The 15,119-nt window shown below is 59.0% G+C and overlaps 1 protein-coding gene across 1 annotated transcript in view; it reads right to left on the bottom strand.

Moving 5' to 3' along the window:
- Positions 1–1,371: 1,371 nt before the first annotated feature.
- DNAH17 (dynein, axonemal, heavy chain 17) overlaps positions 1,372–15,119 on the bottom strand; it is a 104,227-nt gene continuing 90,479 nt past the window's right edge. The window contains exons 67-76 of the mRNA XM_006886345.1: positions 14,651–14,799; positions 12,971–13,098; positions 11,696–11,923; positions 9,225–9,416; positions 4,790–4,969; positions 4,305–4,487; positions 3,367–3,549; positions 2,871–3,014; positions 2,306–2,531; positions 1,372–1,619 (exon numbers count right to left, since the gene is read on the bottom strand). Coding sequence (XP_006886407.1) covers positions 1,372–1,619; positions 2,306–2,531; positions 2,871–3,014; positions 3,367–3,549; positions 4,305–4,487; positions 4,790–4,969; positions 9,225–9,416; positions 11,696–11,923; positions 12,971–13,098; positions 14,651–14,799 — 1,861 coding nt within the window. The remainder of the gene's footprint in view (positions 1,620–2,305; positions 2,532–2,870; positions 3,015–3,366; positions 3,550–4,304; positions 4,488–4,789; positions 4,970–9,224; positions 9,417–11,695; positions 11,924–12,970; positions 13,099–14,650; positions 14,800–15,119) is intronic.

The raw sequence follows: 15,119 nt of genomic DNA, 5'->3' as shown, positions 1-15,119 counted from the left end.
TTGTTGAGTTTTCCTCATACCCTGATAACCACATTCTTCACGTAGTACAGTTTCTTGAATGATGTGCTCAGTGTACAGAGTGAACAAATACAGAGAAACTGTCCAGCCCTGCTACACACCTCTCGATTTTAAACGGCTGAAACGCATGGCTTTCTCTTCTTCCCAGAGAGGGAGGAAAGGGGGAGGTTGGTCCACTGACACCACAGATGGTGGGCGTGAAACGCCGCTTACTCCAGGGGAAGAAGGCGTGACGATCCCGGGAAGGAGAGTGTGAGGTTTACTGGTCCCATAGAGGGAGAGGAGGGCTTAAAGGGTTCCCTGATCCCAGGGAGGGAAGGTGTGAGGGTCCCCAGCCTCAGGGAGGGATGACAGATGGTTCGCTGGCCACAGAGGGTGTGGTGAGTTACGGGCTGCAGGAGGCCGTTGCAGGGCCTTATGTACAGGTCTCCACGATTGGCTTCAACACCCCAGAAGGAAGTGCTCTTTTTGAAGGTCAGGTGATGCTCTTCAGATTGGTCTTGTTTGCTTATGATAGTGGCCCTTGTGGCCTTTGGAGCCTTCCTGCCTGTCCCTCCAGCTCCCAGTTTGCAGCTGTGTCCCCCCTCTTCCTCCTCTGCGTCCTATGGTGCCCTCTGTGGTTTCGCCATGTCTAGGAGATTGACAGTCTGGGGCTTTGCTCCCTCATTTGCTTTAGGTTATGGGTGGAGGCTAGGAGTGAACTGGCTCAGGGCCTGCGCTCCTGGCAGCCTGGGGCCCGAGGCCTGGGCTCCTGCCTCTTTAGCCTGAGGACTGACATGGAAGGACTGCTCAGCACAGGGGGAGCCCTGGGGTGGGGGGGCTGACTTCTTGGTCTCAGTTGGGCTTCATGGCCAGGCATCCTGGAGAGCAGCCTTAAGCTGCCCTATGTGGGCACACCCTCACCAGCTCTCCCTATGACCCAACGAGCACAGCAGACCAGGCTGCCAGGGGTCGGGGCCTCCCGGCTTGAAGGAGGCTCAAGGGATTTCCTGTGACATCAGCCCTGTGAGATGCTTGGGCCCCGTGTTGTCATGTTCTTGTAGTTTCCAAAGTCAGGAGTGTTCCTGAGGGGGTACTACTGAGAGAGTGAGTGTCCAGTCCCCATGCACACCCCCCGGCCCCGACCCTGCGTGCTGCCCACCTGCCCTGCAAAGGCAGGCTTTAGGAGCTGGGCTCTCGGACCTCGCCCCGGCCTCTGGGAACAGGACCTTCCCACCACGCCTGTCGGGTAGTGGCAGCTCGTCGCAGGAATGGACACAGCAGGGCAGGTGGCTTCCAGCATTTACTCCACAGCCGTGTGACCCCCCAGCCCCACAAGTCCAGGTGCGCAGGCCTGTGAGAGCGGGCGCGTGTCTACGCCTGCAGAAGCAGTGCCACCGCTGCCAGCACCCACTTGGCCGCCTTCTCCTTGGTCTTGAGGTTGAAGGTCCACACGTAGGTGGGGCCGCGGAGGCGCGTTTTGTAGACGGGACACTCATAGATGTTCTTGGTCTCCATGCGGTCCACAGGGATGGCCTTGATGAAGATGACCGGCATGGCCGGTGTCAGCTCCTTCAGCCGCGCTTCTGTGATGACACCCGTCTGCGTGTCCCAGCGAGCGCCTGTGGGGACAGCATGGCCCATCGTGAGTGCTCCCTCACCACAGGACCCCCGTCTGGCTGCCGTGTGCTGGCGGTGCTGTGGGGCCTGGAAGCAGGAGCGGGCCGGCTCTGGCTGACCCTGTCCACCTGCCCTGCTTGAGGGACGGCTGGCAGCTCTGCCCTCACCACCTCCCGAGCCTGTCCGTCAGCCTCTTCCCGCGGCAGGAGCGCTCCCTCCAGCAGACCGTCACAGGCCCTGTGTGCCATGGAGGGTGACGCTGTGTCCGAGGATGCCCAGCCGCCTGCTGGCCCTGCTCCCCGCGTTTCACGCCTGTGTCCTGTCTGCAGTTCCACAATAAACATGGAGAATGTCTGGACTGGGCTTGTCTGGGGTGACCGCGGATGGGGTTCTGGGAGGGGCCTGCTACACAGACACCGCCCTGGGCTTTGGAGAGGTGGTCAGTGCGGCCTTCCCCTCAGGCGCCCCTGAAAAACCTTATTCTCACAAACACCCTGCCCCAGGATTGAGGGTCCCTTGCCCACAGCACTGACACCTCCTGGGAAGCAGGATTCAAACATGACGAGTGGAATGTGTGTTTCCTCAGGCCTCTGAGTGTGTTTTCAGACACGTGTGTCCTGGCGGGCTCCATGCTGCTGCCCCCTCCGCCCACCGTGGAAGAGGCGCCCACCTGCAGCATCCCGCCTACCTTCCATGAACAGCCCATACACGTAGGAGCCCTCACGGGGCGGGGCGGTCATGTCCTCCCGGGTCTTCTTGGTCACCTCCACAGACAGGCACATCTTATCCAGGGGCCACTCGTTCTTCCTGGCCATGGACTGCATGATGGCTGTGAGGAAGGACTGGGGATTGAAGAAGCCGGCCAGCCACACGGTGGTCGGCAGCACGAAGTCTGTCGTCCAAGCCTCGAGCTCCTGGAAGGAAGTGGACAGAGCTGGGAATCCACCAGAGCACCTGGCGGGCAGCTCAGCTCTGCCACTGTCCTGTGACGAGGCCGTCTGGCTGGCTCCGTTTTCAGGCACAGTGGGGAGACAAGGTCAGGGAGGGAGTACGTGGACATGTGGACTCTCCCAGAGTCCATCTGCTCACACCTGGTTTTCTACTTGGCTCAGAAATGCCCCCCATTGTCCTGGCCTCTGAGGGGTCTGCCACTCTGCCAAAGGCCTGGCCACCCGGATACTCTGGCAGGTCACCCTCTCCCCTCCCAGCGTGGCCCCAGGCCCTGCGTGCTCAGCCCCGAGGACTGTCCATACCCGGGTGCGGAGCAGCAAGTCCGAGTACCAGGCTGCCAGCCCCATCATGGAGGGGTAGGCCCGGGCCATCCATGTGTCCGGCACAGTGTCATAGAACAAAGCTGTGGACAGGTCCTCCATGTCCGTCGTGATGGTCAGCTCCCCCTGGAACACACAGATGGGTGCTGGGGGCCAGTGCGGTGGTGACCGCACCCCACGGCCTTTAGGAAGGCTCATGATGGTGTGCCATGTGGGTTCTTCTGGACCCCCAGCTGCCCAGGGCCCCGCAGGTGACCCTGACCACCTGCACTGGAGCCCTCAGGGTCGGGGCCTGAAGCAAGGCAGTGCTGTGCCCGTCCCTGAGAACAGACCTGCTCCATCGGGTGCGTGCCCACTGATTCCCTCAGGATGCGGGCGGAGGAGGGCAGGGAGGCAGCCCCACACCCGAGTGAGGGCCACGGGCTGCTGGCCGGCCTGCCTCGGGACCCAGCCCTGGCCGCGGCCCCCCACACCGTACCTTGAGCCCCAGGCTGAGCTCCTTGAGCGAGCGGCGCATCTCATTGGTCAGGATGTTCATCCTCTCACACTCCTGCAGGGCCACCACCACGTAGGGCGTCTTCTCCACGGCCTTGCTCGTGATCTCCGCCATGTTGAAGGTCTCTGGAATCTTCTCAAGAATGTCATCCAAGACCGCCTTCACCTGCAAGGCCCCGAGAGTCAGAGCTCCCAGGCCAGAGAGGGGGACCTGGCCCCAGCAAGGCCGCCATGGGGTACTGCTGGGCGGCCTAGGAGCTGTGACTCCTCCGTGTGCCCGACCTGGTATCCCTGCAGCTCGCTCCCCCCGGGTTTGACTGTTCATAGCAGCGGCTGGGTCACACGCACGCAGACACGACCAGCCAGCTGCCCTCCGAGGCGCTCGCTGGGGAGGCAGCACTCGGGCCAGCAGCCTTTTCCTTGTCTCCATGTGATAAGCATTTGCCCCCTTGGACTACACGATGGAAACTACCGTTCTCTCGTGGGAGCCCACCCTTGGCCACTGTGTGTCCGCCAGGGCTTAGTGCCCAGGTGTGGGGGGCTGTGAACCTGCACAGGACACACACCGCCCATCGTTCTCAGTCCCTGGAAGGGACACCTCCGATGGTGCTAAGGGGACCAGATTCCCTCCCCGCCTGGGAGACTATGGACTGATCCTCAGCCCTGACCATCCCGCTGCCTCCCCCAGGCGGGCGGTCAGTCCCCCCCCAAGCCCACTTCCTCATACTGCGGGCCCCACCAGGAGGTCAGCCTCAGGAGGTCCAGGCTATGGCCAGAATGGGCCGTGCAAATGAGCCCCAAGTACAGCTGACTGTCCCACCTGCCCCATCCCGGGGTCCAGGCACCCAGGCTCCAGCCCCTTCTCCTGGGGACACTGCCCGTCCTCCATGCCATTCCCTGTCCCGAGCCCTCAGGCCCTGCCTTTTCCTCTCGAGACACTCCGGTGCCCGCCCCCGAGTCGGTCTCTTTGGGCTGCATCTCCAGGACAGTACGGAAGAGCTTCTCTGAGGTGACAGTCAGAAAGCCTATCTCTGCATTGGGGTGCAGGCCGTACAGGTAGGGACTCTCAGGGGGCAGGTTCTCGTCGATGTATTCATGGTAACCCTGGAAAGACCAGCAGGTAATCAGCTGCCACACGGCAGGCAGGGCACCTCAGTCTGGTCTGTCGGGTGAGCTGAGCCAGGGTCCCCCACAGCCTGCCCTCTGTGGACTACATGACCCCCACTCCCTACTGCAGAGAGGAGACTCCCCCCCTCCCCAGGGCTGCGGTTCAAGTTCTCTCTTCTGGATCTGAGACATCTGTTAGTTATTGGTGCATTCACGCTGGGGTCTTGCCCCGCTGCCATGCCTGGAGCTTGGCCATGCCTAATCCGGTGCCCGCCCCCAGCCGAGGCCCCCTGCCTCACCTTGTAGTCCAGGTTCGGGGGCGTCTGGAAGCCGGGGGCCAGCTGCACGTCCCCTTCCAGCATCTCCCCCCGCAAGTACTCTTCTAGATAGGTCCTGCAGAGCCGGCGGTCCCAGTCGTCTGTGATGTGGCCTCCATACATGATCTCACCAAAAAGGTAGCGGAGGTCATCCCAGGGCACCTGAGGGACATGGACCTTCAGGAAACACCACCCCTTCTGGCCCAGCAAAGGCAATGGTGCTGTGTCGGCCCTGCACCAAGCCACCGTGGGGATGCTGGGGTCACCCCATCTCATGAAGGGCCTCCCTTACGTGTGCACACACTCCACCCTGTCACATGATGTCCTCCTGGGTGTGACTTGGCCTCATCAATGTATGTTCCTCTGAGTGTTAAAACTCAGGAGGTGACAGACAGGAGTGACCGCTGGAGAGAGGCAGCGGGGGGGGGGCACACACACACGTGCCATGACATTATGGGAGTGTAGCCCACGTCTTGGACCACAAGGTGCAGAAGTGGTTGGACAGAACTCGTTTGCTCTAGATAATCTCACTGAAAGCACAAAAGGTCTGAGATCTTGAAACGCGTCTCCTGACTTCAAACATCTCTTCATGTGTTTGTTTTGAAGATGTTCATTGCTTTTTCACCATTTACTGGTTTGCTGGAACAGCTATTTTTAAAAGTTGTTGGTAAACATGTGGTGACAAGACATTGCTTCTACGTGCTCGGCGTGCATGCGACACACAGACCTGTCATGTGTGGCACAAACATCACCTCCCAGTTTGTGGCTTGTTTTTTCACTTTTTAAAAGATTCCCGTCAATAAAAATCGCCAATTTTCCAGAAATTGTAGGGAAACTCTTTAGGACAACCCACCATATAAGGTCAGAAGACAGAGTCCTGAAGGCGAGGAAGGGTCGGAAGCAGCAGATGACTGACAGGGAGTTCCGGGGAAGTGGGCTTCCACTGAAGGGCCTGTCACTGTTGCTCTGAAGCACATGCACGAACTGCTTCAATGAAACCCAGTCTGCCTGTAAACTTCTGTTCCAATTAAAAAATGGAAAACACGTAGGTGACAGTACACGTGCTTCTGCCGTCTTCCCCTGCCCAGTGATGGGTTGTCGCGCTGGTCAGCTGACACTGTGGGCCATTCTGAGCGTTCTGTCACCCTGAGCAGAGGCAGGGTGCCTGGACCCCCTCCACCTCACCCCATGTGCTACCTACCTCCTTGTCTCGCTCCTGCACCAGGGCTGGGTGGAGGAGTTGTTATGTGTTGTGAAATCACCTGGGACTCACAGTGACCCTGTAGGGCCATAAACCCTGCTTTACCCTGTGCCATCTTATCTCCAACATGCCTATCCCCATTACCCCAGTGATGGAATCAATCCATCTCACCGAGGGTCTTCCTTTCTTGTGCTGTTCCTCCACCCTCCCAAGCATGATGTCTCTCTCCAAGGACTGGTCCCTCCTTGCAACATGTCCAAAGTATGTCAGATGAAGCTTCAGAATCCTTGACTCCAAGGAGCAGCCTGGCTTCACCCTCTCCAGGATGAACTTGTTTGTTCTCCTAATAGTCCAGGGTACATTCAATACTCTTCTCCAGCACCATAGCTCAAAGGCATCAATTCTCCTTCTATCATCCCGTCATTGTCTAGTTCTCTGATGCCTAACAAGTGATAGAAAGACCATGGCTGTATCAGGTGCACCTTAGTCTCCAGACTGACATCGTTGCTCTTCAGTACTTTGGAGAGGTCTCTGACAGCAGACTTTCCCATTGCAGTTCATCTCCCTAGAGCGCTGTAGTGGACTTAGTATCTGCTTACTACCCCATTGCACAGAGTGCCAGTCATGGGCTCACCAGGCCTCCCTGGGATGTTGGCTCAGTGGGTCTATGCGTCTTTTTTTTGGGGGGGGTGTCTGTGCTTCTAAACATCCGGCTGAGCCCTGCTCCTGGCCACTGTGGGATGCACTGGGTGACGCAGAGCCCGGAGGAAAGACAGGACTGCTGGATATGGCCACTGCAGGAGGAGACTGGGGCTAGCAGTGTCTACAACTGGGGGAGCAGGTCGGGGGACAAGAGGACGCCAGGCGGGTGGTCTGCACAGCCCCCTGTCCTGGTACTCTGTCCACTGGAGGCTCTTACGCCTGGATCAGCCGGCCTTTAGCATGCTCGTGTGCCTAGTGCACGTGGACTTGGCAAGTGCCCAAGGGAAGGGCTTAGAGAGTTAAAGGCGTAATCCTCAGAGGACTAAGGCGCCCCTCCAGCCTGCACCTCCAGGACCCTGTGACCCCTGCCCCCTAATGCTGGCCACTCTGACAGGATCTCCGTAAAGAGTTCTGGGTAGAGAGGGAGAAACATGTGGGGTGAAACAACACACCGAGACACCCGTGGCCCAAAGCCCCCCTTCAGGCAGGAGCTGAACTTAGCCCGGGTCTCAACTTCCAGCTGCACAGTAAACTCAGACCACGTTGCCAGGCAGTGGACCCCCACCCGTAGCTGGCTGCCCGGCAGGCTTTTGGCGGCTGTGGCCCCCATGGGAGAAGGCTGCCCGTCTCGTCCCACAGAGCAGCTGGTGGATTTGAACCTGAGAGCAGGGCAGCCTTGGGGTTAGCAGCACACCTCGCTGCAGACTGAGCCCGCAGAGCCCCCTAAGTCAGAACCAGAAGGGGGAGCAGTGACAGGAGAGAAGGGACGACCACAGCATCAGGAGGGCAGCTGCTGCCCAGGCAGGGAGATGACCCAGGGAGGGGTGGACGTGAGGACGCAGGGAGGGGAGTGAGAGGAGCGCGGTTGCAGGAGGGATTGTCACCATGTCCTGAAACGTGACAGTGTTGTCAGTGTGTGTGAATTGAAGGCTCTGTAAACTTTCACCCAAGCCTGGAGATGGAGACCACTCTCCCTGGCCCCTGGTGGCCTGCAGCCCTAGAGAAGAGAGCTGACCACTCTGCTTCTGCCCTCCTGCCTTCTTGAGTTAGGGGTACTTAACAAGTAGTGTTGGGGTGCTGGCAATACGGGGGGGCATCGCCAATCAGTCTGGCCCCAGAAGTTCCCCATGTGGCCACCTGGGCAGGGGGGCCAGCACTGCAGACAAAGGCAACACTCCATAGCGGGGTCAGACCTGCTAGAACCATTTGACCATCTCCAGCTTTGCCCTGCGTGTGACCTCCTGGCCACTGCCCATACTCTGGCCTCATCTTGCAGTGGAAAACCAGAGGGGGCTTCCTAAGACCCCAGAACCTGGTGCTGGCCGGGTACCCCGCCTTTCTGTATCCCCACCCCTGAAGCTGAACTGTTGTCCTGACTCAACTTGCTCCCTTGGGGACCTCAGGGCCCCTATTTCAAATCAGACCCCTGATATCAGCATGGTCACTGACCGAGGACCACAAGAGGGTACCCCAGGCCTGGACTGTGTCCCTGCTCAGCAGGCTCTTGGTGTGCCCCGGGCTGGAAGAGGGTGTCCTCGGTGCATGGCCCTTTCAGCAGTTGGTTTAGAGCCCAGTGTGAGCAAGGGGGCGGTGGCTCAGAGTTCCTGAGCTTCACGGGTCCCTGATGCTGGGCTGCTAGCACTAGGCCTTAGGGGGATACCTCCTTACACCCCACTTTGTAGATGGGGATCCTCAGATGGGGAGACTGCTCTCCACAGGGGTGACTTTAAGACAGAGCTGTACAACTAATAAAAACTATGTTGGGGGCTTGCTCAGCCTAACCTCCTGGGGGTGTGAGCTTGCACCCTAAGTCTCCCCACTCAGTCTCCTCGAGGCTGTCAGTCACTGCATCCCGCCCTCCAGCTGCTGCCCCCCACCCCAGTTGCTTGCTGCAGTCCTCTGTGGTGTCTGTGTACAATTTTACACATTTAATTTCTCATAAACCGTAAAGAAAGCTTAGCTGCTTTCTAGAGAGATGTTTCATATTCCCTTCCCCAGAACTGGACTCTGCCTTTGACCCTGATGCCCTGCCCCTGAGGGTGACCCCTGTTCTGCATTGCACAAGCCCTTGGACAGCCCCTGCCCTGGGACCCCAGGTCTCTGAGGGACCCGGCTTGTGTGCTCTTGGGGTGACATCTTTGACTTGATGGAAAAGGGCTTAAGGCTGAGCGCTGGGTGGTGGGCAGCAGTGGGTATTAAGTGTCGTCTGGACACAGGATGAAGACCAATGTGAGAAATAGAGGATGGCAGAGGGAGGGAAGAAGGTAAAACGAGCAGGAAGGAGCGGAGAGGTAATGGCCAGAAGGCACACAGGGTGCACCCCGACTGCCAGCAACCGGCCGGGCTCTGATCACTGCACAGCACCACATTGTCCCCCAGGGCAGCTGGTGGATTCGAACTGCTGGCTTGTGGGTTCGCAGGTGAGAGCTTAACCACTGTGCGACCAGGGGTCCTTAAGGAAGGGAGCGACTGCAGGAGGGAGGCCGAGGCCGGTCAGGTTGGGCTCCTTCTCACCTTGGGGTTGGCCTCGAGGTAGTTGTAGAGGACGTTGATGGAGATGGTCAGGTCTCCGTTGTTGAAAGGGTACGACCGATTCCAGCCCTGCGCCCCGAACTTTCTCCGCTCGGCCACCACGGCATGGAAGTAGCACAGGGCAAACAGGATGCCCTTGAACTCGACCTCTTTAGTGCACATCTCCAGGGTGTCCTGGGGAAGGAGCACATAGAGGTCAGCGAAGGACATTCCACCAGGTGGGCCAACGGCAGAGGAGGGAGACAGGCCTGGCGACCTCCCACACCCAGCCTAGGGGAGCCCCTGTGTGTCACAGCAACACCCATCACAGGGGAGAGGTACAGAGTGGTGTGGGGAGTGGGTGCGAGGCCAGGCCACTTGGAGGACAGCATGCAGGTACAGTCCAGTGGGGCGCAGGGTGCTTCCAAGAAGGATTTCTAGAACCCTTTATTAAAGAAGTCTCCCCCTTTTCTCATCTTCTAGAATTGACACTTCCTGTAAGTCGTGAACCCAGACTGGAGGAATTACCCCTTTCTTCCTCTTCTTCATAACCCCTGCTGCCCCCCAACCTCCCATATTCTTCCTGGCAGATGCGGCTGGCTCGTCAGCCCCCCCGACTTCCTGTGGAGACACCCCCAGTCCTGGGGGTGGGATGCAGGCACCATTCTGGGGGTGGGCTTCCCTGCCTAGCTGCCTGCCCTCTCTTGCATGTTCTCAGGAGGGGTCAGCGTCTGGAGAAGGACATCGTGCTTGGTCAGCAGAAGACAAGACCCTCAGGAGATGGACAGACCGTGATGACAGCAGGTTCACACGCAGTGAGTGAACCACAGCACAGGACCAGCAAGTCCTCACCGCTGCTTGGGGGGCGCCGAAAAACAGCCCTTACAACCTCCCCTGGAGGAAAAGTCTCCACGTCACATTCCAGGACAGCCACGTGCAAGTCCCACCCAGGACGTCTGGAGGAGACCGGGGGTTCAAGACCCTTTCCAATCAGGCCCCCTCCGCTGGGCTCCCTGCAGATCGGGGGTGGGGACCACCCATCTTTCTTCCCTAGATCGGCTAGTAGATTAGCTGCTGGAGACCCCCACAGCCTTTGGCAGCGAGTGAACTACAGGCTACGCCACCAGGGCACTGCCCTGCACTGTCCTGTTAGAACTGACTCGGCAGGAGCGGGTTTCTGAAATTTGAGGCCAGCTGGAAGGATCCAGGCCCTGCTGCCTCACATCACCAGGAGAGGTGACTGGATGCCTGGCAAGCCTCTGCTCTTGAGGGCAGATGGGAGGTGACTATCCCCACGCTGGCCCTTGTCCTTGGAGGTCGATGGCTTTCCTTCCCCCTCAGCAGCTGTCAGTCTTGCTGTCCTGGCCGCCATTGCCAATGCCTGTCCTGACTGCTGAGGGCCAGCAGGGCCCAGGCGTGGCTAGCTCTCAGCCCTGGTGATGGCACCAGAGCCTGTCAGAGTGTGCTGGTGGCCAAGATGACCGCCTGTCTGCGGCCCAACCCTCCAGGCCATGCTGGGGAAGGCAGCCCGCTGTTCGTCTTGACCCCTCACTTCCCTGCCTAAGGCTGGACCAGGGGCCAATCTCTTCCAAGTTCCAGCAAGGGCAAGGTCCACCCCTCTGCCCACCGTGGACGGACACTCCTGTGGCCCACAACCAAAGTGAGACCCTCCCTGCGGCCCTGGCCCAGAAGGACAAGGTGGTGCCCACTCCAACTGCTGGCCACTCAGAAGAGATCCCGGGGGCCAGTCCTGGACAGGGTGGGGGATAAAGGCGGAACAAAACTCAAAATCACAGTGCTCGCTTCGCCAGTGCATATACTAAAACTGGAGGGAACCGGAGACGATCAGCCTGGCCCTGGCGCAAGGAGGTCACGCAAATTTGTGACGCGTCCCGTGTTGCTGAGTCTCATTCCTGCTCGTCAGGCGGAGGGCTCTGGGGACCAAGAAAACCACAACAGCCCTCAAGATCACAACAACGGCCAGTCCCTTAGAGATTGGAGGAACCCCAGAGCCTCCGGCCCTCAGGTTCTCTTCACACCTGGAACAAAATATACCCCGTGGCTCAACTTTCAACCAGGTGAACAGTGTCCCTAGGGAGGAACAGTCATAATATGATAAAAAAAATGAAGAAAAAAAAAAGTGATTGGAAGTGTGGCTGCCCCTCGCCCACTGGGGGGGGGGAAGTTTAAAACCCCCCTGAATCACTTGTCCAGGGACAAAGCTCGGAAGGCAGGAGGAGGAAGGGAGAAGTATGAATGGGAGTGGGCACCACAGGGAGGAAGGTGGAAGACTGAGGCTATGACAAGGGTATTTGGATCATTGTCAAATGTGGGTGAGCAGTTAAAAGGGGAACCAGTTTGCTCCTCCTGGCTGGGAAGACGCTCACAGTCTGCCTGGGCGACGAGGCCCCCACCTGGGTGAAGAGGCCCCCACCTGAGCGACGAGGCCCCCACCTGGGCGACGAGGCCCCCACCTGGGTGAAGAGGTCCAGCGCCTTGTGCAGGTTGGCGTGCATGCCGGTCGGCGGCTCGTTGGTGATCTTGATGGAGTTTTCCAGGATGCCCTGGGGGATGATGTGGGACTCGGGGCTGGGCGCCGGCTCCGCACTGATGAACACGCGGTAATCCTCGTGGCTGCCGGTGCTGTACCTCTCCACCTTCTTGTCCAGGGTGTTCAGCCAGCGTGCCACCAGGTGGATGTTCTGAGGCCGAGACCAGGCGCTCAGCGCTGGTGCACTCCCGGCCGGGCCCAGCCCCCCGCTGTCTCGCCGCCCTGGCCTGCCCCACGCTCAGCGGCCCGGCCCCAGCCCCCAACTGTCCTGTGAGCTCAGCGGCTGTCCCCCGGCCCCCCAGGGTCTAGCAGCCTTTGCCTGCCCCACGCTCAGCTCAGCGGCCCGGCCCCAGCCCCGCTGTCTCCCAGCGGCTGTCCCCCGGCCCCCCGCTGTCTCATCGCCCTGGCCTGCTCCACCTGTGCTCAGCAGCCCTGCTCTCCTCACCAACGCCCACCCTCCCCGGGGAGCTGCCCAGAGGACAGCAGCCTGGCCCCGGTCAGTTCACCCCCTCCGCCTCTGAGTCAGCTGTGGGTATAAACCAGAGGCGATGTGGCCCCCAGCCCTAAGCAGCCCCTCCTCGGAGGATCTGGGTGGAAAGGAACACTCTGAAGGCAAGTGGGACCAGGCCAGACACTGGATGAGACCCACATGAAGCCCTGGCAGGGCCCAAGGGGGACTGTGGGGTCAGCTGGTAGCTAGAAGGGTCCCAGGGAATGCTAGAGGTTGAATTTTGTCCCCCTAAAGTATGTGTCCCTGGAAAAAGGCATCATGCTGGGGGTGGCAGAGGGTCAGAGAAAGAGAGGATGACCCTCAACGAGATGGACGACACGTGACCACAACGTTGGGCTAAAGGGGGGTGGAGACTGCTGGGGGCAGGCAGGACGGGGTGAGATGCCAGGTTGTTGTTGTTGTTTAAGATCAAGTATAATTATAAACAACACATACAAAGTCACAAACAACAACGCACTAAGAGGACACTGAGATGCAGGGAGGGAGGGGGGTTCGCTCTATCTGCTAACGGAAGGCTTCTCTGCGGAGGCATGACGTAAAACTGTAATACACGGAAGACTCGGAGCAGCCCCACTCCTGTTCTCTGGGTGAGTCCTCGTGGACTCGATGGCAGCTAACAACAACAACAACAACAACAACAACAACAGGGTCACAGCCCGGCTCCCGTGTTGGCCCAGGCCCTCGTACCTGCAGAATGACCCAGTGTCCCTGCTCTGCAGCCATGTCCAGCGCGTTCTCAGCCACCACCTCTTGCCCCTGGCCCAGGGACACATTGTGGAGCTTGCCATTGTCTATGGTAAATCCTAGTTTTTTTCCTGAGGAAAGAAAACCAGACAGATACAGGATGGTGGTTATACAGATGGCGGGGCCTGGCCTCCACACCTGGCCCCTTACCTGTGGGAGACGCACAAACCTCACCACTTCAGCACCTTTAACGTGTACAACCGAGGGGGACTCAACATAACACAGTGTGTTGCTGCCTTCTCTATCTAATTCCAGAACATTCTCAGCCCCCCAGGAGACCCCAGATTCAGCTCCACAGTGGCACCCCACTCTTCTGTCCCCCAGACCCTAGGAACCTCAGCATTCTGTTCTGGATTTTTCTATCCTGGGCCCCAGGGCTGCCAAGGCTCACCACGTCCTGCTGTGCAGTGACTCCATTCCTTCCAAAGTCATTGTCGTTGTGTACTACTGAGGCGGGACCGACCCACAGCTGACCATCCAGTGGGTTTTCAGAGGCAGTAGGTCTCAGAGGAGAATGGCATCTCTCTCCCAGGGAGCAGTTGTTGTTTGTTGTTACGTGTCGTCGAGTCGCCTGCGACTCATAGCGATCGTATGTACAATAGCCCTAAGCTCTGCCCTATCCTGTGCCAATATCACCATCTCTGACACACCTACCCCCCATAACCCCAGTCACTGAATCAATCCACCTCATAGAGGGTCTTCCTCTCCTGTGCTATCCCTTCACCCTCCCAAACATGACGTCCCTCCCCAAGGCCTGGTCCTTCCTTGCAACATGTCCAAAGTATGTTAGATGAGGTTTCAGAATCTTTGCCTCCAAGGATCAGCCTTGGATAAACTTGTTTATTCTTTTAGCAGGTCATAGTATATTCAATATTCTTCTCCAGCACCACAGCTCAAAGGCATCAATTCTCCTTCTATCTTCCCTAGTCATTGTCCAACTCTCTGCTGCGTAACAAGTGATTGCAAAGACCATGGTCTGTATCAGGTGCACCTTACTCTCCAGAGTGACATCGTTGCTCTTCAGTACTTTAGAGAACTAGTGGGCTTAAACCGCGTACCTTTGTGCTGGCAGCACAATTCCTTATCACTAGGCCGTCAGAGCCCCCATGTGGTACCACAGAATATTCCCTTTGTCCACTGGATGGCCAGACCCCCTTCACTCAGTCTCTCATGGGATGGTGACACTTGAGTTGCTGTTGCCTTTGGACGGTGTGAACGGCACCACCGTGAGCCTGCCACCTGCCACCTGCGGCCCATGCCCGCCTTGGAGGGAAGCACTGGGCGGGATGGACGTGGTGGTTGCGGTCGCGGCTCATGCCTGGGGACATGGTGACACGGTGAGGACCGGGCAGCCTGTGAGGCTCCTTGCTGTATGCGGGTTATCGAGAGCTGACTCGGGCACCTAACAACGTGGTCATTCTCTGCTTAGCCTTGGAGGGACTCCACGCTCGTGTCCGGAGTGGTGACTGGTGTCCACTCCTCCAGGGCTGTGTGAGCTGGTGGGTGCTCCCTGTCACCCCACTTCCATGTGTCCTGTCTGTGGGGGTGATGTGGCATCTCGGGGCTGTGGCTGGCGAGGCTGACGGGCACCCCATCGCTCACCCCTTCTGTGAACACACTTACCCAAGGCCTCCACGTCTTTCAAGGGGTCGACCCCCGGGGAGAGGATGAAGAAGACGGGGGTGGAGGGGCTGCTCTCTTCATAGGACTTGGAGAACTCCATGCTCCGGCCCTCCACAAACCTGCTGCCCATCTTTTCCTCCACGAAGTTCCTGGGGGCAGGGGTGAGCCAGGTCAAGACTGGAGGGCTTCAGGGTGTGCCCCAGGGCGAGGGTGAGGTGTGTGTGTGTGTACTGGAGGGCTTTGGGGCAGTGCCCTAGGAAGGGGTGAGCTGGGTCAGGACTGGAGGGCTTGGGGCGGTGACCCAGGGAGGGGGGGGGGGGGGGTCAGGATTGGGGGGCTTGGGGGCAGTGCCCCAGGGCGAGGGTGAGGGGTGTGTGTGTGTGTGTGTGTGTGTGTGTATGAGGACTGGAGGGCTTCAGGGCAGTGCCCCTGGGAGGTGGTGAGTGTGTGTGTGTGTGTGTGTGTGTGT

Source organism: Elephantulus edwardii, unplaced genomic scaffold (assembly GCF_000299155.1).
Source record: "Elephantulus edwardii isolate Elephantulus edwardi_28Jun2011 unplaced genomic scaffold, EleEdw1.0 scaffold00048, whole genome shotgun sequence".
Taxonomy (NCBI): Eukaryota; Metazoa; Chordata; class Mammalia; order Macroscelidea; family Macroscelididae; genus Elephantulus; species Elephantulus edwardii.
The sequence above is the reverse complement of the archived record's forward strand: the minus strand, read 5'-3'. Positions and strand labels throughout refer to the sequence as shown.